The 22,774-nt window shown below is 42.9% G+C and overlaps 1 protein-coding gene across 2 annotated transcripts in view; it reads left to right on the forward strand.

Annotated features, from left to right (window-relative positions):
* Positions 1-14,608: 14,608 nt before the first annotated feature.
* Mylk3 (myosin light chain kinase 3) overlaps positions 14,609-22,774 on the forward strand; it is a 55,324-nt gene continuing 47,158 nt past the window's right edge. For both annotated transcript variants that reach the window (XM_016006550.3, XM_042277382.2), the window contains exon 1: positions 14,609-14,764. In XM_016006550.3, coding sequence (XP_015862036.3) covers positions 14,678-14,764 — 87 coding nt within the window. In that variant the 5' untranslated portion in view covers positions 14,609-14,677. The remainder of the gene's footprint in view (positions 14,765-22,774) is intronic.

Genomic DNA, 22,774 nt, shown 5'->3' on the forward strand with positions numbered 1-22,774 from the left:
GTTAGTGAACCAGTTTACACTTTCCGAACCAACACCCAAGTCTGAAAAGCTCCTGGTTCCTCTCCCGTTCTTTTCCTACAGTACTGCTTCTTCTTACTTTGTCCCTCACACACCAAGCCCTTGTTTCATAGTGTTCTTTTTGTTCGGTGTTTCTGCTTGCAGTTCTCAGAATCTCTCTCAGGTCTCATCAGGCTTGGAGGGAATTCTCACTGAGTAGCCCCAACTTTGATTTCTGGTAGTGACCGCAGCTATCAGAAATGCTGGTAGCATCCGGGATACCTGGTAAATACTGCAGTAACTTTAGTTTTCTGGATTCGATTCTGATTGATTGTTCTATGACAGATTAATACGTAAAAGTAATGCTGCAGTTGGAAATTACAAGCGAGTTCAGTTGCTAACTATGCAACTAATCAATGGCCAGAAATAAGTAACGGGGGACTGCCCTAGACTATAGGTCTCAGAGAGCCAAGAATCATTTCTTCCTGTGAGTTCCCAGGGCAGTGAGGTGTGAGGCAGTGGGTCTGCTTGTGAGTTCTCATTTCTTTGCTCAGTATGAAGAGATGCTGCCACATTCCCATTAGGTCGTGCAAGGCGGATAATAGAGGAGTTAGCAACATGGCCCAGAGGAGCCCTCAGTGGGCTGGGGCCCTCAGTGGGCGGGGCCAGCTGACACATGCCACTTAGGTTTCCAAGGAGCCAAACTCCCCACTCACACATGGCTGATGCATTTGTGTCTAAATGTGGTGCTGCCAGGGCCTCTGGCCAGCTTCAGGGCAGGAAATAGAATGTCCCCTTCTTCACCAGTGAAATCGGCGTGTGCATGATTTATACTGGGGCCAGTGAGAAGGCTCAAAGGGACAGCCAGCTGAGGAAGGCAGACCAGGAGACGGCCTACACAGATCTTGTTTGGCGTTATAACTGTTGACGAGCTGCTTACCTGCCCAGGTCTAAGGGCATCTGCCTGTAAGATGGAGATATTTACACATCTTACTGGAGACTTAGGAGGACGATGTTTCTGACTGGCCTCTTGGGACCACGGATGAAGGTGCTATTCGAGTTCAGGTGACAAATGCACTGTGTGTTTGTGTTTTCAGCAGTGTGCTGGGTGCATGTAAACCTTCCAGAAAATGCTTTTAGAGTTTGGTTTTTAAAACAATAAAAAACTGAACAGCTTGTTGGTCTTGGATGCATACATTTGGCTTTAGTTTGACTAGGTTTGGGAAATGGCATGTGTAATTCAGCGTTCACAGAGTGGTTTTCAAACTGTTTGCTCTGATTAGTAATACAGATGCTTAAATCATTTGAGAATGTGGTAGCTGGTGACTGTTCCCAAAGTTTACTAACTTTGTTTTGTAACAAAACAAAAAAAAGGCCCAAATTAATTCTACCTTGTAGGTTATGAATTGTGCAAGTCAAGAACCTTTCTTCCTAAGTTGAATGAGAGTCTATTAAAAATAAAACAAAACAAACAAACCCAAAACAGCAACACTGATATCACGGCTCAAGCCTGCAATACCAGTACTTGGAAGAGGATTGCTGTGTTTGACATTAATCTGGGCCACGTAGTGAGTTCCAGCCTAGCTTAGGTTGTAAAGTGGTTTAAAAAAAAATGTACCAACTAAAAACACAAAAATTGTTGCTCTTTCTCCCATGATTTGCCACCTTTGGAGAGTTTTGTTTGGCTGTGACCCAGCAATTGATCTCACATGTGACTACCACCCAAGATTTAAAATGTCTCCTGCATCCCAGAAGGGGCTTTGTGTCAGGCACCCTTGATCATTTCCATCCATTCCCCCAGTGACTTTACCATGGTCCTTCCTGCCTCAAGAAATTTTGTGGATGGCTGTCTCCTCACTACTTCAGTCCAAAGAGTTCTCCTTATTTTTCATCTCATCCTGTTGGATCTACCAAGCTTTCCCTGGCACCTCAACCCAAAGACAGTCCCTAAACAGACGCCCGATGTTGCCAGGCTCTTCTTGGAGTTCGTTAGCTTGGTCTTCACTAGAGTTGTCTTTCCTTGGCCCCTTTAAACTCATCAGCACATAGAAGCTGTGGTCCGGAGGGGGCCAGGGCTGCATTTCAAGAGAGGAGTCAAACTTGATAGTGTGAAGAGTCTCCCACATGGTACTGGTTTTGAGGGCATGAGGAGGTCGTGGAGAGCAGCTGAGACTCAGCACCATGTGGCAGGGTTGGAGTCCCTGCAGAGAGCCAGGATGCCATTACTGAAAGTGCTGCCTCGGACGTCTCGTAGGTTCAGGTACCTATGAGAAATAGAGAGGCAGGGACGTCTACCAAAGACAGCAACAAGTGTGGAGTAGAATCAGGTTGAGCCTACAAGACAACATGTACGCATTGCTGATTGCAGATATGTGGGACTGTCCAAGTCCTTGGATCTCAGAACTGTGAGTCCCAGACACTGGACACAGCTTTTTACACTGTTAGGGTTTGGTTTTGCTTTGATCTGATTGTAACTGTGCCCTGGTTCTGCCCTGTAGGGATAAAAAAGCATGTAACTTACTTTGAATTTTATAGGAGTCCACAGTTAGGAGAATTTGGATTTTTTTTTTTTTTTTTTTGGTTTTTCGAGACAGGGTTTCTCTGTGTAGCTTTGCGCCTTTCCTGGGACTCACTTGGTAGCCCAGGCTGGCCTCGAACTCACAGAGATCCGCCTGCCTCTGCCTCCCGAGTGCTGGGATTAAAGGCGTGCGCCACCACCGCCCGGCGAGAATTTGGATTTTTAAAAGAGACATTGGATTTTTTTTTTCTTTTCTTTTCTTTTCTTTTTTTTTTTTTTTTTTTTTTTTTTTTTTTTCCCGAGACAGGGTTTCTCTGTGTAGCTTTGTGCTTTTCCTGGAACTCCCTCTGTAGTCCAGGCTGGCCTCGAACTCACAGGGATCCACCTGCCTCTGCTTCCCGAGTGCTGGGATTAAAGGCTTGTGCCACCAGCCGCCCGGCTGAGACATTGGATTTTTAAAGTGTTGAGATTTTATTTATTTATTTATTTTTTTGGTTTTTCGAGACAGGGTTTCTCTGTGTAGCTTTGCGCCTTTCCTGGAGCTCACTTGGTAGCCCAGGCTGGCCTCGAACTCACAGAGATCCGCCTGGCTCTGCCTCCCGAGTGCTGGGATTAAAGGCGTGCGCCACCACCGCCCGGCCAAAGTGTTGAGATTTTAAAAGATTGAGTGACTTTTGAAATTGTACTGTGTTTTATATTGTGACATCAATATGAGAGCTTGGGGACAAGGAAAAGTTTTGATTTAACAGTGGTGTGTTTGTGTGTCAGGTTGGAGAGGGGTGGATTTGTGATGGCTAACCACCCCTTGGCTGTCAGCTTGACACACCTGGGAAGAGGGTACCTGAACTGAGAAAGTAGCCTCATCCTCAGACTGGCTTGTGGCCATGTCTGTGGAGCGTTTTCTTCATTGCTAACTGAGGCAGGAGGACCCAGTCCACTCTGGGGCAGGTGGGTCTGAGCTGTTAGAGAAAGGCAGCCGAGCAGAGGAGGCAGAGCAGTAAGCAGCGCTCCTCCACTGGTTTCGGCTTCTAGCTCCTGCCTTGGTTTCCCTCCGTAATGTACTATAACTTGTAAGCTGAAATAAGCCCTGTCTTCCTCAAGTTGCTTTTGGTCACTGTTTTATCACCCTTCATCTGTTGTTCTGCTGTGTGACCCTTACTCCCATCCAGACTTTTGGGATTTCTTGTGGCACAAGGAGAACTCTGAGCTCAAAGTAAATACAGCCAAGGAGCTTAAATATGGTTGCAATTAAGATCATTTAATATCAAAGGTCTGCAGGTCTTACTCTGACTAGTCCTAGCACATGAGATAAGGTCTTCAAGCAATGTGTGTGTGTGTGGGGGGGGATGTAGAGGTCTACAGAAACTCTCCCCTCTACAGTGAACACTAACTTCAGGGATACAGAGGCCCAGCTCCCCACCAGCTCGCTGTGAGCCTCCTCAAGAGTCAGAGATGCTAATCCCTCTTCCTCAGCTGAGCAGCAAGCGTGAGGAAGCACGTGTGAAAACACACCCCAGATAGACGCTCCCTGGTGGTGCGAGCTAGCTGGAGGATAAACCAGGCAATTGCTAGCATGGGACTGGTCAGCCTGGTTCTCACTGATGAATTTATTTGGGTTTTCTGGATTGGCAGTTGTAGATGTAACCAACCGTCTTATTAAATAAGAAACACAGAAACAATGTAAAAGAGAAAGCCGAGAGGTCAGAGCTCAGAGCTAAAATCTCACCCTTCCTCCTGCTGTCCCAGCTTCGCGAAAAGAGACCTACTTCCTCTCGGTTCGTATTTTTAAAGTATGTTGTTCTGCCTTCTCATTGGTTGTAAACCCAAACACATGACTGCCTCGTCACTGTCTGAATGTACAGCCCCCTAGGTCTTAAAGGCATATGTCTCCAATGCTGGCTGTATCCCTGAACACACAGAGATCTTATGGGATTAAAGGCGTGTGCCACCACCGCCACACTCTTGCTATGGCTCTAATAGCTCTGACCCTGAACACACAGATATCTATGGGATTAAAGGCGTGTGCCACCACCGCCACACTCTTGCTATGGCTCTAATAGCTCTGACCCCCAGACAACTTTATTTATTAACATACAATCAAATTAATATTTCAGTACAAATCAAAATAATATTTCAATACAATTAGATTACCACCACATTTCCCCTTTTCTATTTTAATAAAAAGAAAAAAAGCAAAAGGTTATGACTAACAAAAGAAAAACTATATACAAAAGTACAATAACTATATACAATATATACAAGTAATAAATACCTAAACAGGTATTTGACGAATCAGAGAAAATAATTCCATTATCTATCCTATTTTGATAATTCCAAGATGTATCTAATGTACTTTCTATCCTAATTAATTTTCAACTATAACTAACTAATCTTCAACCATAACTAACTAATCTTCAACTCCCTCAGAGACCCAAGAAGGGAATAATATTAGCTAACAAAAATAAAAACAGGAAGTGCATGCAAGCAACTTCCAAAAAAATTTTGTGAGTTGACAGAAACAGCCAGCTGCCTGGGCAGTCACCTGAGGTTTCTCCGCAGTGTTGGGGCATCATCTTCAGCCTATAGGCTTAGTGTATCTGACAGACTCATTTGTGAAGTAGGATGTACACAAGGTCAACAGTTCAACCTCACATTGGGTGAGAGCAGTCCACGTACCAGAAACACCTGAATTCCACTAGTGTCCTGTCATGATTCAGGATTTTAAATTCTGGAAATTGTTGACAGTTTTTTAATTCAGCTGTCCATTCTTCTTGGCTGTGTATATATGGCTTCATCTCAGCATCCCCTTCTTCTCCACATCCCTCTATTAAATGCCAGTCTACTTTTGAGAGGCATGAGCTTTCAGCTGCTGTTCCATTGTACAACAGAATCCATCGGCCCTCTGTCTGTTAAGCTGCCTTCGAAGAAAAGGGCACCGTACCTTTTCCGGATGCGAAGGCCACTTCAGGGATGGGGCCATATTGTCCTGGCCTCAGAAGATGCCTTTTGATAAAGCCATAACCACACTTGTTTTGGCAAGAATCAGTAGTCCCTTGTTTCGTGATCTGTCTGTCCATTTTGTCCTGTTGATTTGAGGATACTTTGTTGTCCAGTGGCTAACTTTTGCCAGAATGAAAGTTGACTCCATATGCAGTTTCTTCAATGCCCATATTTTCTCTAAAGTAGATTGGTACTGCCAGGAGCCGACATGTCTCAAAAAAGAAAAATTTTCTAAGTTATTAAAACATTTTAAATGCCATATTCTGTAGATCTCTGAAGGGTTTGAAGATGACCTGTCTAAAACATCTCTGCTCAATTTTTAAAACATATCTAATATGACTACAAATTCTATGATAATGTCTAACTACTAGCTTTCATTTCTTTATATCCTAATAGTTGATAATAATAACATTCAAGGATCAGAAATTTGCATTACATTGTTAAATGGATGGAATAAATACAATTAGAAATATACATATAGCATTTTCTAACAATATCAGTTTCAAATTTGTGTACAATATAAAACAATTCAATCCAATGTAAAGTATTTAAAACTAGTAATTGTCTTTCTCTTTTCTTTCTTTCTTTTTTTTTTTTCTTTCTTTCTTTCTTTCTTTCTTTCTTTCTTTCTTTCTTTCTTTCTTTCTTTCTTTCTTTCTTTCTTTCTTTCTTTTTTTTTTTTTAAACAAGAACCTTAAATCTAATCTCCTTTGCTTAGCCTTTTTCGTAACCCTTGACAATAACTTGTAACCAACCCCCCTAAATACTGAAAATTATCCCAGACCCAAAACCCATTAAAAAGACCAAAAAACCACCCGCCCCACACCACCTCTTTGGGAATGTGGGCGTCGTATTCTTAAAATTGCTTCCTGCTGGGTATGGGCGAAGTTTTCTTTATCCTGAAAGAAAAATTTTAGGTTAATTGTCAAATTCTAGGAGAGGTAACTATATCCTTCATTATCCAGTCTGTGTATAATGCCAAAGTTGAGGGTTTATCTCAAGTCCTTATTCAAGTAGTCTTTGAGAATGGATCATCTCAGCTAGTCATCTCAAATTTGCTCTGAGCACCTTGTAGTTCAAAGCTGATCTATGGATGATGTTTGTCATCTTAATGATATTATTATTGTCCACGTGGAATTGTTGTTGTTGTGGGGCCCCATCTTCTTTCTGGAGACTTCAGTTGATGTTAGGCCTGGCCATGATTTCCTGCAGAAAACTGATAAGAGACTCGAACACAAAAACATATATATGCAGCTAGCCTTTTTTCTAGAATTAGTTAGTACTCTATGTGACCATTCATATCTTAACAAAGTTTAAAATGTATATATATATATTAATCTTGTAAATTTTGATATAAAATTTATACTTTGAGAAAAGTTTAAAGAATCAGAATAGAATCAAAGAGTTGAGATTAGTAATAGAATAGTCCCTTAATTAATTTTGCTTTTGTCCTGTACCATAGCAGAAGATGGCTCTTATTCTGGCATGATACAGGGAGTTTGCATTTTCCTTTTAACAACATGCTTGATTTTAAAGAAGGAGAGAGCCATTCTCCAACTCCAAAGTCAGCTTTAAATTTTAATTGAACTGGGACTATTAGAAAACCAAGAGTGTTAAATCTTTAGAGAAAAGCAGAAACAAACATTTAGAAAGACATAAAATTTTTTTAGATAATATATACCCATACACCGTTTCACTCTGTTTCTTGGGATAGATGATTTGTCCCTTTTCTTCAGTTGTCTCATTTGTCCAGTGTTCTTCAGATTCCTTAACCTTCATTCTCCTAAAAGACAAAAACAAAAACCTTTCCCCAAGACTAATTTTGGGGATGTTCCTTTTTGGCAAGTTATTATCTGATGAAATGAAAAGGCATGTTTTATTGATACAAGTTAGTTTAAATTGGATGTTCATGCTGGTTGATGAACTATCACCTCCTCTAATTAAGAGGTCTCTCTTGTTCAAATCGAACCTTTATCAATTTTGATGGTACCCACAGCTTATCTTCTCCTGTAGAAACAAAAGCAAAACCACGTCCCCAATGTAATACATACCCTGGTTTCCATTCTGAGGTCAGCACATCCTTAAAGTATATAGGCTGATTTAATTCTGTAGTTTTTTCTATTATCCAATGTCTCTCTGCAGCTGTTGTTCCTTTCTCATTGGCATTCAGAAAATTCAAAGTTAGAAGAGCATTATGCAGTCTATTTCTGGGGGTTTTTGTTACCCATTTCTGTTTATTTAGCATATCCTTTAGAGTTCTGTTTGATCTTTCTATAACTGCTTGACCTGTAGGATTATGTGGTATGCCTGTAATATGCTTTATATTGTAATAAGCAAAAAACTGTTTCATTTTAACAGAGACATATGATGGAGCATTGTCAGTTTTGATTTGTGCAGGTATACCCATGATGGCCATAACTTCTAGCAAATGAGTGATTACAGAATCAGCTTTTTCAGAACTCAAAGCAGTTGCCCATTGAAATCCTGAATAAGTATCGATAGTGTGGTGTACATATTTCAATTTTCCAAATTCTGCAAAGTGAAACACGTCCATCTGCCAGATTTCATTTCTCTGAGTACCCTTTGGGTTACATCCTGCTGGTAATGGTGTCTGATTGTAGAAGGAACAAGTAGGACATTTCTTTATTATTTCTTTGGCTTGTTGCCAGGTTATGGAAAAATCCTTTTTTAAACCTTTACTATTAACGTGATGTTTTTTATGAAATTCTGAGGCCTCCAGCACATTTCCTATCAATAATTTATCAATCTCTTCATTGCCTTGTGCTAGAGGGCCTGGCAAACCAGTGTGGGATCGAATGTGAGTTATATATAAAGGATGATTCCTTTTCCTGATTGTATCTTGTAATTGAATAAATAGTGAAGTTAATTCTGAAGCATCAGGGATAAATTCTGCAGTCTCAATATGTAACACCACTCTTTCAGCATACTGAGAGTCAGTTACTATGTTGAGAGGTTCTGAAAAATCCATTAATACCAACAGAATAGCATACAATTCTGATTTTTGCACTGAATTATAAGTACTTTGAACCACTTTACTTAAATTTTCTGATTTGTAACCTGCCTTTCCTTCTTTGTTGGCATCTGTATAAAATGTACGAACTCCAGATATGGGTTTTTGCCGTACAATTCGAGGCAAGATCCATTCAGCTCTCTTTATAAGATCAATTCTATTGCTTTTGGGATATTTGCTGTTAATTTCTCCCAAAAAATTACTGCAAGCTCTTTGCCAAGGTTCACTTTCTGTCCATAATTTTTCAATGTCCTCCTTAGTTAATGGTACGACAATTTCTGCTGGATCTATGCCTGCTAATTGACGAAGTCTCAATTTTCCTTTGTAAATCAAGTCAGAGATTTTTTCCACATAAGTTTTTAATTTTTTATTTGGTTTATTTGGTAAAAATATCCATTCCAATATAATATCTTCCCTCTGCATTAATATTCCAGTAGGAGAACGCCTAGAAGGTAAGATAACCAAAATGCAATCCAGCTTTGGATCAATACGATTCACGTGTCCTTCATGCACTTTCTTTTCTACCAATGCTAATTCTTTCTCAGCTTCAGGTGATAATTCTCTTGGACTATTTAAGTCCTTGTCACCTTCTAAGGTTTTGAACAAATTAGTCAGTTCATCATTTTTTACCCCAACAATAGTTCGTAGATGAGAAATATCTCCAAATAATCTTTGAAAGTCATTAAGAGTCTGTAGTCTATCTCTCCGAATTTGCACCTTTTGGGGTCTAATTTTTTGTAGCTCTATTTTATATCCTAAATAATTAATAGAATCTCCTCTTTGTATCTTTTCAGGAGCAATTTGTAATCCCCAGCGAGGCAAAATTTTCTTTACTTCTTCAAACATTATTTCTAAAGTATCTGCATTTGAGTCAGCTAGTAAAATATCGTCCATATAATGATAAATTATAGATTTAGGAAATTTTTTACGTATCACTTCCAATGGCTGTTGTACAAAATATTGGCACAGAGTTGGGCTATTCAACATTCCCTGTGGGAGGACCCTCCATTGAAATCTTTTAACCGGTTGAGAATTATTATAAGTAGGCACTGTAAAAGCAAATCTTTCTCTGTCTTTTTCTTGTAAGGGTATTGAAAAGAAACAGTCTTTTAAATCAATAACTATGAGAGGCCATCCTTTTGGTAACAGAGTAGGCAAAGGCATCCCAGATTGTAGAGAACCCATTGGCTGAATTACTTTGTTAATTGCCCTAAGGTCTGTTACCATTCTCCATTTACCAGATTTCTTTTTAATAACAAATACAGGAGAATTCCAAGGGCTGGTTGATTCTTCAATATGCTGAGCATTTAACTGTTCTTCTACCAGCTCTTCTAAAGCCTGGAGTTTCTCTGTTGTTAAAGGCCATTGCTGGACCCATACAGGCTTGTCTGTTAACCATTTTAAAGGTAGAGCTGTTGGTGTCTTTGGAAGATCATCAGTTATTGTGCCCTGTTCTTGTATAATATGGATGGCTGGTGACCACTCATTAGAACAATATCTTCTAATATTTCTCTCAGTAACATGTGCTAGTTTATGATTTGTTTCTGAGATTGGAGGGATGTTAATCTGAGTATTCCATTGTTGCAACAAGTCTCGACCCCACAGGTTCATAGTTATGTTAGCCACATATGGTTTTAATTTTCCTCTCTGTCCTTCTGGACCTATACATTCGAGCCATCTTGCACTCTGTTTCACCTGAGATAATGTCCCAATTCCTAACAGTTGAACGTTTACCTCCTGAAGAGGCCAAGTTGGATGCCAAAATTCTGGTGCAATTATGGTAACGTCCGCACCTGTGTCTACCAGACCAGACAACAAAACACCATTTATTTTTATCGTTAATTTTGGTCTTTGTTCATTAATAGAAGTTTGCCAAAAAATTTTCTTTATGTTTTCTCCTGAATTTTCTATTCTCTCTGTTTCATCATTCTGACCAGCATGATTTATTCCAATAGGCATTTGGTTATTTAATCGCTCTCCAGAGCAGGCATTTCCTCTATGGCTGCCGGAAAGGTTTGAACTGGATTTGCACTGGGGGCCTGCCTGAGGCCCCTCTGGGAGTTTCCCGAAGACTGAGGCAAAGGATTACCCTGTCTGTCCTTTGTTGATCTACATTCGTTGGTCCAGTGTTTTCCCTTACCACACCTTCTGCATACTCCAGAAGGAAGGGGCATTCTGTTGCCATTGTTCCTTGAAGAAACATTGTTTCTGGAAATGACCTGTCTACAGTCCCTTTTCAAATGTCCTTGCTTTCCACATCCAAAACATCTAACACTCCTCAAACCTTTTGAAATTACTTCTCCTACCCATGTATCATCATGCTCATCAGCTTCAACATTAATTGTTTCTCTAATCCAATCTTCCATAGGTGCAGATCTTGCCCTTAATGGCCTGATTATTCTTTTGCATGCTGCATTCGCATTCTCAAAGGCCAAAGATTCAATTATTGCCTTACCAGCTTCTGAATCCGAGACCGTTCTCTTTACTGCTGAAGCCAGTCTTTGTAAAAAATCTGTAAAAGACTCTTTTGGGCCTTGCTTCACCTTTGTAAATGACTCAGATTTTTTTCCTGGTTCCTCAACTTTGTCCCATGCATTCAAGGCTGCCGTTCGACATAAAATTAGGGTTTGGACATCATATAAACATTGTGCTTGTGCTGAAGCATATTGGCCTTCGCCCATAAGCTGATCCTGGCAAACTTGTACTCCTTTATCCCTCCATTGTTTTTCTATGTTTTTAGCCTCCTCCTTAAACCAAGTCAGAAATTGAAGTCTCTGGCTGGGTTCCAGAACACCTTGTGCGAGGTCCCGCCAGTCCTGTGGTACTATCCTATTATATGTTGACCAAGTGTTTAACATTTGCTTTACATATGGGGAATGCATGCCATAAGATACTATTGCCTCCTTAAACCTTTTTAAATCCAACATTTCAATTGGAGCCCAAGTATTTTGTGTAGCCATTTGATCAGGCATCTGCTGTACTGTTACAGGATAAATTAAGGGTGACTGTGTGAAAACAGGCTTTCTTTCTGCAACCTTATGATCCCGACTTGAAACAACTTCACTGTTAATTTCTTCTGTCTGAATTTTTACAGGTTTAACAAGTTCTTCTAACGCTGTTATCCTGGCACTTAAATTGACTATCTTTTTAAATATTAAAATGTGGATTATTATAGTGATGAGGTGCATAATTCCACCAATACTAATATTATATAGTTGTTCCATTGCCAGACTGCCTAAAATTTCGAACAAAAACCAATTTTCTTCCAATGTACACATAAAACCCATTTGTTTTTTAATGTGGAAAAAAATTCTCTTTTAGATAGTTTCCTTTAAAATATCTGATATATTATGACTTACCAAATCTGCGTAGAACAGTAGAAATCCGAGGGGATTTTCAAAGCAGCCACCTAGTGTCCCAGGTGTAAATCCAGAGAGAGAGAGAGAGAGAGAGAGAGAGAGAGAGAGAGAGAGAGAGAGAGGAAAGAGAGAACGCACAAGAAAGCGTAGCCGGCTAAAGCTTAAATGCAGCCACGTGTTCCCTCTTGTGCCGAGTCAAGGCTTGGGTCTGGCTTCCTTAAGCTCCGACCACGTGCGTTGGCTTTACAGGCAGGACCCTGTTCGGCAGGGCAGGTCTGAGTTGTTTGTAGCACCGGCTTTAGGCAAGCTGCTCACAGACCTAGGCCCGGGCTAGAAGTTGCTACCCGGACTAGGACGCCAGCAGCTCGGACTAAGAAGCCGATCGCCGCCGGCCGCCGTGTGCCGCCGCCGCCGCCGCCGCCGCCGCCGCCGCCGCCGCCGCCGCCGCCGCCGCCGCGGGCCGCCTGCCGCCCTTGCGGGAAAGCGGACCTGCCGCCAAGCCAAGCAGTTTTTAATGGATTCTTGTCACGTTGGGCGCCAGATGTAGATGTAACCAACCGTCTTATTAAATAAGAAACACAGAAACAATGTAAAAGAGAAAGCCGAGAGGTCAGAGCTCAGAGCTAAAATCTCACCCTTCCTCCTGCTGTCCCAGCTTCGCGAAAAGAGACCTACTTCCTCTCGGTTCGTATTTTTAAAGTATGTTGTTCTGCCTTCTCATTGGTTGTAAACCCAAACACATGACTGCCTCGTCACTGTCTGAATGTACAGCCCCCTAGGTCTTAAAGGCATATGTCTCCAATGCTGGCTGTATCCCTGAACACACAGAGATCTTATGGGATTAAAGGCGTGTGCCACCACCGCCACACTCTTGCTATGGCTCTAATAGCTCTGACCCTGAACACACAGATATCTATGGGATTAAAGGCGTGTGCCACCACCGCCACACTCTTGCTATGGCTCTAATAGCTCTGACCCCCAGACAACTTTATTTATTAACATACAATCAAATTAATATTTCAGTACAAATCAAAATAATATTTCAATACAATTAGATTACCACCACAGGCAGTTGGCAAATACAGCCCTCTAGAGACAACTGCAGGTTCCAGATAGACGGCAGGAAGTTTTAGACTTCTAGATGATTGCCTAAATTTAAATTGAAGTTCTTCTGTGTACTTTAGAAATCTCCTTGATTCTTGCAAGCCTGAATTTGTCTTTAAACCCGAGGATAACAGCTCCTACCTCCTACCCCTGTTGGGAGGGCAAATAGGGTCATCTATCTAGCGATCTTGCACTAATGCCTGGCACATGAAAGTGCTAGTGTCTGCCAGCCCTAAAATGCATGTGCTTTTCAGTAAATGATGAATAAGTACATAAATTACTTACTACTATTCATCTGGAGTAGTTCCTGGTGGTGGTTTTTGGTTTTTTTCCAGTGTCAGGCTAATTCCGTCTGACTTGCTGAGGCAGGGAGCTATTTCGCTGGGGATGCAGGGAAGGAGGAAAAGAAACAAGAGGGCCTCAGCCGGGGCTAAGGTGACCCAGTGCAGCAGACTGGAGGCAAATGTCCCAACACCAAAGGGCTGGAGGGGACCGCCACACCCGGGGGGGGGGTCAGCCCAGGTGCCCCTCCCACTCTGCTTCCTCAGAGGAGCCAGCCTGGTCTGGGTCCTGTTTCCGGGCAGTTTCTGGATTCATCCTGTCAGGATTTGGGGCTGCTTCAATTCTCTTTCTGAGGTTGCTATGATGAGCCAAGTGATGGACTTTTTTTTTTTTTTTTTTTCTGTGAAAGAATTAGCAACCCATCTTGGTATTTGGGAGTCCCTGAATTTCAGTCCTTCCTTACACCCCCAAATGACTGTGAGAGCTGAGACTATGGAACACAGGCCAGTCTGACCTCTCTAGCTGCCCCCGAGGTCTCTCGACAGAACAGGTGGGGCGTTCCATGATCTCTCTAAAGCCATCAGTTTAGTCATCTGGTTCTGTCTTTGCCAGTCACCTGCTGGGTGAGCTCCAGAAACACCCTTCCCCTCTCTGGTCCTTAGATTTTCCATCGGAAAACCAAGGGAGATGACCTGGACCATCTGAAGTTTCTCTTGCCTCCCCAGGGTACTCTGGGAAAGAACTGACTCCTTGGCACATCATGTAGCAGATGCCCGGAGTCACTGCCTTCTCCCAACGGCAGTGTGCCCGAGTTCTTACGGAATCTATAGTTATGGCTTCCTGAGTCCCTTTATTTGGAAAGGTAACTGTTGGAGCCTCTTAGCCCAGAGGTGATCAATTAGGCTCCCAGCCAGAGTGTGAGCAGCCCTGTAGAAGAAAATGAGAGCCCCTGACCCATTCTGGTGCTGGTTGGGACCTTCTCTGATCCGGAAAGTTGAAGACAAGGATTCCCAGTTCATCTAGGCCCGGACCAGATTTTGATTTGAGTGTTTCAAGTCAGCTCAGCCCCAGGACTCCCTCCCTCCACCCTCTTTGGTAGGCGTGATGTTTGTTTCACAAGTAGACAGTCTGCTAAGTGATGCAGGAAGTGGGGCCCCCTGGGAAGGCAGATACAGCCCAGCAAAGCAGATAACTGAGTGAAGCCTCTGGAAGCTTCTGGGGCCTGGACAGGGTCAAAGATAAGCGGAAATACCAGGCTTATCGCTAAGCCCGAGCTCTTCCAGAGAAGTCACCCCAGCCAACCAGCCCACCTCATTCCCAGGGCTCCACATAGTTGGGCAACATCTCCAGGCAAAATAAACACGACTTGGCCACTGTGGCCACAGGATGGGAACTCTGTGCCCTGTCCCAGCACTGTGCAGGCCCGGCACCAGAGGCCAGCAGCGGGCATCAGATTACACCCAGATATTTGCGGTAAGGGTGGCGTCAAGCCATTATGCTTTGATGTTAGAGTCTGAGGAACAATTGGTAAGGTCGCAGGACTGAAGGAGACAATGACAATTGTTCCCAAGGCTTAGGTCCTTTCGGACAAAGAAATGTAGTCAATAGAAAACTTTGATTGATGGGTACAGTCTGTGGATAGCCATCTTGAGCCTCCCAAGCCACTAGCGGGGTGTAAAGGACAGGCAATGTCAACTGTCAACTAACCCTCTAGTGTGCACTGGACTCTGTGTGGATTTCTGGGACCAATTTCCATTTGCTTTACTTTCTTGACTAAGCTTGGCTCCGCAGAGGACGTGTCTGTGTGTTTTAAGCATGTCGTCTAATGCTGCATGTGGGAGGCACTGGGAGGTGTAGGGCAGACTGACTGGAGACTGCAGAAATGTGCTCTCTGCCTGTATCCATCGCTGCCTTCTGGGCTGACAGCTTTGGGCAGACGGTGGCGATGGCAGTTTTAATCTCTACAATTAAGAAAGACTAGCCGTGTGCTAGACACTGTGCAGGTATTGTACTGACATCCATTGTCAACCACACTGCAGGGCGAGCCTCCTGTGAGGAGGAACCCCTGTGAGGAGGGACCCCTGTGAGGAGGGACCCCTGTGAGGAGGGACCCCTGTGAGGAGGGACCCCTGTGAGGAGGGACTCCTGTGAGGAGGGACCCCTGTGAGGAGGGACCCCTGTGAGGAGGAACCCCTCTGAGGAGGGACCCCTGTGAGGAGGGAACCCTGTGAGGAGGGACCCCTGTGAGGAGGGACCCCTGTGAGGAGGAATGCTGAGGGTGACCAGTGAAGTAGTCTCCACACCTGCAGCAGTCTCTGTGGCATTTGTGAGGGGCACTCTCCGACCATTGGCTTCCTTCTCTTGGAAAAAATCTCAATATTTGATTTTGTTAGAGTAGGACCCATCTCTGCCATACACAATATTGTTATGAATATACAAAAAGGAGGGGGGGTGTCCTGTGTTCTCTTTCTTGAGCTCCCCCACAACAGGACCCCTTTTCCCCCACAGACAACCGTGGACAATTTTCAGCAGTTTTGGTTTGTTTGCTTGTTTTTTGTTGTGTTTTAATTTTGTTTTGGTTTTGGTTTTTCGAGACAGGGTTTCTCAGTGTAGCCCTAGCTATCCTAGAACTCTTGTTGTAGCCCAGGCTGGCCAGGAACTCACAGAGATCCACCTGCTTCTGCCTCCTGAGTTTTTATTTGCAGCCCCCCCCCCATATTTGTGTTGTTAGTTCCATCCCTGAACTTCCTCTTAGATAAATGGACAGGACCTTTCTCACTCAGGCTTTCAAGCTCATTCTAAAAGTTGATACATTTCTGGTTTTGTATAATAAAGTATTTACTTTATTAGGGCTGTATATATTCATTGATAAATCAGTGATTGTACTTGAACATCATTCTTTCTTGTAAGACTTTTTCGGGGTTTCTTTTTCTGTTTGTTCCCTATTTGCCATGCCTGCCAACCATCAGGCTAACTGCTGAATACTTCCGATGTTTCAATCACTGATAAACAATGTAAGGTTCAGCATTCTCCTGCAACCTTCCACAACTCCATGAGATACACACAGAGGTATTTTTCTTATGTCACAGAAGAGGCAAGAATGGCAGACTCAGAAGTTAGGTAACCCTTGGCCGTTCTAGCTAATAACTGAGAGAAGTAGGAGTTAAATCCAGCCATTCTGACTCTAGGGCACAAGCTCTTAACATTTCTCACATATCTCAGGACTGGGAGGTAGCTCAGAGGTAAAAGGCTTGCGTAGCATGTGCAAATAAATCACTCCACCAATCCCCAACAACAAAACAAAAACTCTGTGTGTGTGTGTGTGTGTGTGTGTGTGTGTTGCCTAGCATGCGTGTGCAAATCACTCCCCCAACCCTCTAACAACAACAAAACAAAAACAGCGGTAGGGGGAGGGGAAGGACGGGACTGTTTGCTGGATTTTGAGACAAAGGTTCACGTTCTCATGTAGCTATGGATGGCTTCAAGCTTGAACTGTTGATCCTCCTGCCGCTGCTTCCCCAGTGCTCGGTCACAGGCGCCGGCTGCCACACCTAGAGCTATTTTACATCAGTTCCCTGCTCCCTTAGAGTCATCCTTTGGGGGGATTCCTCATTTTCCTGTTTCAACTTCGAGACTGTGTTGGACCTGTTTTTTTTCCCTACTTGGACCAGAATTCAGCTCTACAGCAGCTCCGTAGGGAGGGGGCAGTGAGAAAAGGAAGCTAAAGCGTCCCTGGTTCTACATCTTTGCGAGCTGCAGATCTCTTAGGCAAGGATGCAGTGTAGTCAAAATTCTGAAGGGAAACACTTCCTGACCTAGAAGTCTAGATTCTGCCCAACTGTCTTCTGGTATCCAGTCGTCAGGATGAGAAGTCTGAGTTCAGTAGTTCCTTGTGGGGTTTGTTTTGTTTTCTTTCTTCTCTCTCTCTCTCTCTCTCTCTCTCTCTCTCTCTCTCTCTCTCTCTCTCTCTCTCTCTCTCTCTCTCGGAGATAGGGTTTCTCTGTGTAGCTTTGGAGCCTTTCTTGGAATTCACTCTGTAGCCCAGGATGACCTTGAACTCACAGAGATCTGCCTGCCTCTGGGATTAAAGTTGTGTGCTACCACCGCCCGGCATGTTGGTTTTTTTTTTTTTTTTTCAATTTGGATGACAAAAATTTATTGTAATCAAGCTGCTACCCATCAACCAGGGCTGCAGAACAGACTCCAGAGCTGAACTGCCACCCCGAGCCAGAATATTTTAAGCCTGAAAACCACAAACATCTGTGGCAAGTTACAGTTACATTTTCCACCAATCAGGATTCAGGGATAGGAGACTTTCCTAGGAACATTGTTCTGCGATACACTTACGTTGTTCTCATTGGTTGGTTTACTCAAGTATGGTGGGGTGGCTTGCCCGGCATGGTTTTGTTTTCTAATTTCTGGGAGCTTTTATTTACCTTTTAATTAAAATTTTATTTTATTTTAAAGTGTGTGTGTGTGTGTGTGTGTGCGTGTGTGTGTGTGTGTGTGTAGGCATGTACATTTGCAAGCTGGTGCCCACGGAGGCCAGGGGTGTCTGATTCTTTGGAGCTGGAGTTACAGGCTGTGGGGTCGACTGGGCCTGGATGCTGGTCCTCTGGAAAGGCAGTACAGACTCCTAGCCACTGGGCCACCTCTGCCATGGAACTGCACGATGACCACAGTACTTGTTTGATAAGTCCCTGAAACCCCAGTTAATTAGAAGTGACGCTAGGGGAGATACATAGTCTAATAGATTTGTTTCTTTCCTTAAACATTTTTTTATTTTATTTTATGCGTGTGGGTGTTTTTGCCTGCATGTGGTCTGTGTACTACATGTGGGCCTTGTCTCCAAGGAGGCCAGAAGAGGGAGTCAGATCTTCTGGACCTGGAGTTACAGATGTTGTGGGCACTGGAAATTGAACCCAGGTCCTCTGGAAGAGCAGGCAGTGTTTTTTTTTTTTTTTTCTTTTAAGATTTATGTATTTATTTTATGTATATAAGTGCTCTATTGACTTTTTGCTAGAAAAAGGCATAGATCCCACTATAGATGGTTGTGAGCCACCATGTGGTTGTTGGGAATTGAACTCAGGACCTCTAGAAGAGCAACCAGTGCTCTTAACTGCTGAGCTGTCTTTCCAGCTGGTTTTCCTTCTTTCTTTTCTTTTCTTTCTTTTTTTTTAAGTTTCTACATTTTATTTATTTTTTTCTATTACCAGCTTGATAGAGTACAAATTCTTATCCTAATAGTGAAATGTTTCACTGAAGCTTGCCCAGTAATTGAGTAAAACCAAAACTTACTATAAACCACAGTCGTCCTAGGGTCCTCCCTGCTATGTAGCCTCCCTGGTTCTGTGGGTTGAAGTCTGATTGTTCTTTGCTTTATTTCTAGAATCCACTTATGAGTGAGTACACACCATGTTTGTCCTTCTGGGTTTGGGTTACCTCACTCAGGATGATTTTTTCTAGTTCCATCCATTTGTCAGGCAGTGTTTTTTTAACCACAGAGCCATCTCTCCAATTCCTCTTTTTGCTTCTTATGCATATTTCTTCATTTTTATTTTTTTGTATTTTTTAATTTTAAGTTATATTTATCTGTTTCTTATTGATTGATTAATCTATGTGCATGTGTATGTCCATGTGTGTCTGCATTCAAATGCCATGGCACACATGTGAAAGTCAGAAGACAACTTGTGGGAGTTTGTTCTTTCACTATGTGTGTTCTGGGGATCGAACTCCCGTGGCCAGTCTTGGCAGCAGGGACCTTGACCCACTGAGCCCTCTCACGAACCCTGTGTCTTTATTTTTAGTGCCACTGTCTGAGATAATATCCTTAAAACTTTCAAGATTTATTTTCTTTTATGTGTACAGGTGTTTTGCCTGCATATATATATGTGTACCTTATGCCCACAGAGAGAAGAAGAGGGCACAGGATCCCCTGAAACTGGAGTTAACTATCCCCTGAGATAGTATCTTAACTTTCTTTTGTAATCCATATTTTTGTAGTTTTAAAATTTAGTGCTCATATTTTTAATTTTTCCATTATTTGCATCCTATCCTTTCCATAGCCCTCTTCTAATTGCCGTAGCAGACAGCCTTCCACATGTTTTTGACTATAAATGACAGCCATTTAGAATTATTGTTTCTCTGGCGCACGCCTTTAATCCCAGCATTCGGGAGGCAGAGCCAGGTGGATCGCTGTGTGTTTGAGGCCAGCCTGGGCTACCAAGTGAGCTCCAGGAAAGGCGCAAAACTACACAGAGAAACCCTGTCTCGAAAAACCAAAAAAAGAAAAAAAAAAAAAAAAAGAACTATTGTTTCTCATAGTCTTTGTCTCCTCCTTGATTTTATTTCTTTATTTGTTAATTGTCTATTTGCATTGGGAAGCTTTCTTTGAATACCTGGTGATCTTTTTTGTCTCTGTGTATTTCAGAATATGGCACTAAAAACTGAGTGAGTGGCTGAGGCCTTGCTCTGTTTTGCTGAAGATCATCTGGGGGTGGTTTCCAAGGGGCCCTCTCTATTCCTAGAACTCTTGTGCTGCAGGCCCTTGTATGTCCCTAGAAGCAGGCTCATTGTCGGGGCTACAGTCTCCCAGCTGTGCCTTCTCTGTGCGGAGATGTGGGGAACAGTGAACTGTGAATGAATCTCTTGGTGCCGCTGCTTACACTGATGGGTATCAGTGACTCAAGGCTCAGAGTCGGTCTAATTTGATTCCACAATGTGGGGTGACAGATGCCAGGAAGTTAGTGCCAATCAACCCTTGGTGGCCAATTTTAAGCAACTAAGGTATAAAAGGAGTGGTTCTTAGGTCGACTATACCCGGAGTCCAAGCTGTTGGCATTGTGAATGACGCTCTAGTGTCTCAGGGATCCATTGATGTTCCTTTGTCAGAAGTTGTACTTCTGCAGCATGACAAAGGACAATTAGCCATCAAACTTTCTAGAAACACCACTGAAGAGCAAATAGTTCTGTAGAGGGTTCATATACAATAGTTATAAAGCTTAGCCGCAGGGCCAGATAGGCAGCTCAGTGGTGAAGAGTAGGACATCCTGCTCTTGTAGAGGGTCTGAGTTCAAGTCAAACAGTTCACAAGCAACTGTAACTCCAGCTCCAGGGAATCTGACACCTCTGGCCTCCACCAACATCTGTATCCAAGCACACATATCTTCTTTCCTACAGATCGTATGTTAGAAAAAAAAAAAAAAAAGCCTAACAAGAACACAGTGATCAAGAGCAAATGTTTTCTCAGAACATTAACAGACAACAGGTGTGAAATTTACAGAAACCACCAAGAGTAAAACTAACTTGAATATTAAGTACTATTTGTAGAGTTATAAGTGTTCATTATCTTTTAATCACCAGGAGGCCCAGTGTGGGGGCCAATGTTAGGGCCTGTGTGCTTGCCTTTCCTGAGGAACATATTCTTAATACAGGTATGAATTATTTTAGTTAGGGTTTCTATTGCTGCCATGAAACACCATGACCAAAAAGCAAGTTAGGGAGGAAACGGTTTATTTAGTTTACATGTTCATCACTGAAGGAAGTCAAGACAGGAACTTGCACAGGGCAGGAACCTGAAGGTAGGAGCTGATACAGAGACCATGGAGGGATGCTGCTTACTGGCTTGTTCCTCGTGGCTTGCTCAGCCTGCTTTCTTATAGAACCCAGGACCACCAGCCCAGGGGTGGTACCACTGCAGGGCGTTTATCCACCAACCCCACAGCTCCCCAGAATTTTCTTGAGTGCGAGCAGCAGGAAATATTAGAAGGATTTAGATTGTAGAGATAAACAGAAAATAAAGGATAGCCTCTAGAGGGCCTGGAACCTATTCCAATGAGCCCTGTCTCTGCCCCAGGGTATTTATAGAGACATCAAGGGTGGAGCAACAGACCTCCTCCCCCAGCACAGCCAAGTGCAGAGCATCTCAGACACCTGCACTCAGGCCCGTGGTCCTAATCATCCTTCTCTATGCGGACCTCCTGGGTAAATCCACAAGGAACCTGAAAACAGGCTCCCACACATCACCAACAGTGGACTGGGCCCTCCTCAAATAATCATTAATTAAGAAAATTCCTTCCAGCCAGCTCTTAAGGAGGCCTTTTTCTCAATTGAGGTTCCCTCCTCTCAGATGACTCTAGCTTGTGTCAAGTTGACATAAAACTAGCCAGCACAGGAATACACAAAGCCTGGATAAGGTTAGCATCCATAACAATTCTATTTTATAGACTATCGTCTTTGTAAGGTGTTTCCTAAAGCTTTGTATCATAGACTGCTTATAGAGTACGTATATAAGACAGCCAGAACAACTAGCTCCGCAATATACAAGAGTTATATGGAGTCTTTTTTAATATATGAAGCCAGCTTCTCCTATGGAAGTGAGATTCAGAATTTTTCTCTCAGCAGGGCAATGGGGGCTACAACACTGGCTAAAATTTTAGATCTCTTACAGGCTTATGGGACAGGGTTAGTTGTTACAAATAGATCATGTACAAGTGCCTCTCGAATAAAATAAAAAACACTGTCAGGACAAGCAGCTATTCACCAGGCTTTCAAACAGCAAGATTGTCCAGGTGGAAGATTTTTCTCGGATGCTGTTTAAGCTTCCTAAGTGGGCAGCATTACATGTACGATGAAGCCTTTTTTCACAGAGGGTGGGCAGGATCTCCCTAGGTTCATCATTATCCATTTTAAGCAGAAACTGACTCAGTTTCAGGAGTCAGTAGGGAACTACAGGAAGTAAAGAAAACCATTCGGAAGGTACAACACAGAATGTGCCAGGATTCCCTTTAAAGAGCCAAGTTAGGTAGAGCTTGTGGATGGGAGACACTGTCTTGTCAGTCCTCCATAACCCACGCCCCTCATGTTCTGTCATTCTTTCTCACCTGGGGTGCCGCTGTGGGCTGCCTTGCATTTCTCCATGCTTGGCTTAGCTTGGCTACAGGCCAAGGGGAAACAGGACCCCACTCTGGCCTGATGTGACGCTGCTTGGGCTGACCGTGGCTGCAGCTGTTGTCTCTCCCTCAGCCACATCTTAAATGAATCTGGACTTTGGTAAGGTAATTTCCCAAGCAGCCCAAGTCTGAAGCATAAGTTTTTTTTTTTTTTTTTTTTTTTTTTTTTTTTTTTTTTTGGTTTTTCGAGACAGGGTTTCTCTGTGTAGCTTTGCGCCTTTCCTGGAACTCACTTGGTAGCCCAGGCTGGCCTCCAACTCACAGAGATCCGCCTGGTTCTGCCTCCCGAGTGCTGGGATTAAAGGTATGTGCCACCACTGCCCGGCTGTAATTTTTTTTTTTTTAACTAAACATCAAACCTCGTCTTTTAGGTTAAATATAAAATGTTATTAAGAACAGAACAATGGACTTCAGGTTTAAAATATCCTAAGATGGCATAACTATCTATGTTGCAGACTGCCTTGTGATTTTCCCAGGTCTCCAACAAACAAATGCGGTACGAGCCAGCACCCAAATTATTTTAAAATAATCG

This window comes from Peromyscus maniculatus, chromosome 5 (genome assembly GCF_049852395.1).
Source record: "Peromyscus maniculatus bairdii isolate BWxNUB_F1_BW_parent chromosome 5, HU_Pman_BW_mat_3.1, whole genome shotgun sequence".
In the NCBI taxonomy this organism is placed as follows: domain Eukaryota; kingdom Metazoa; phylum Chordata; class Mammalia; order Rodentia; family Cricetidae; genus Peromyscus; species Peromyscus maniculatus.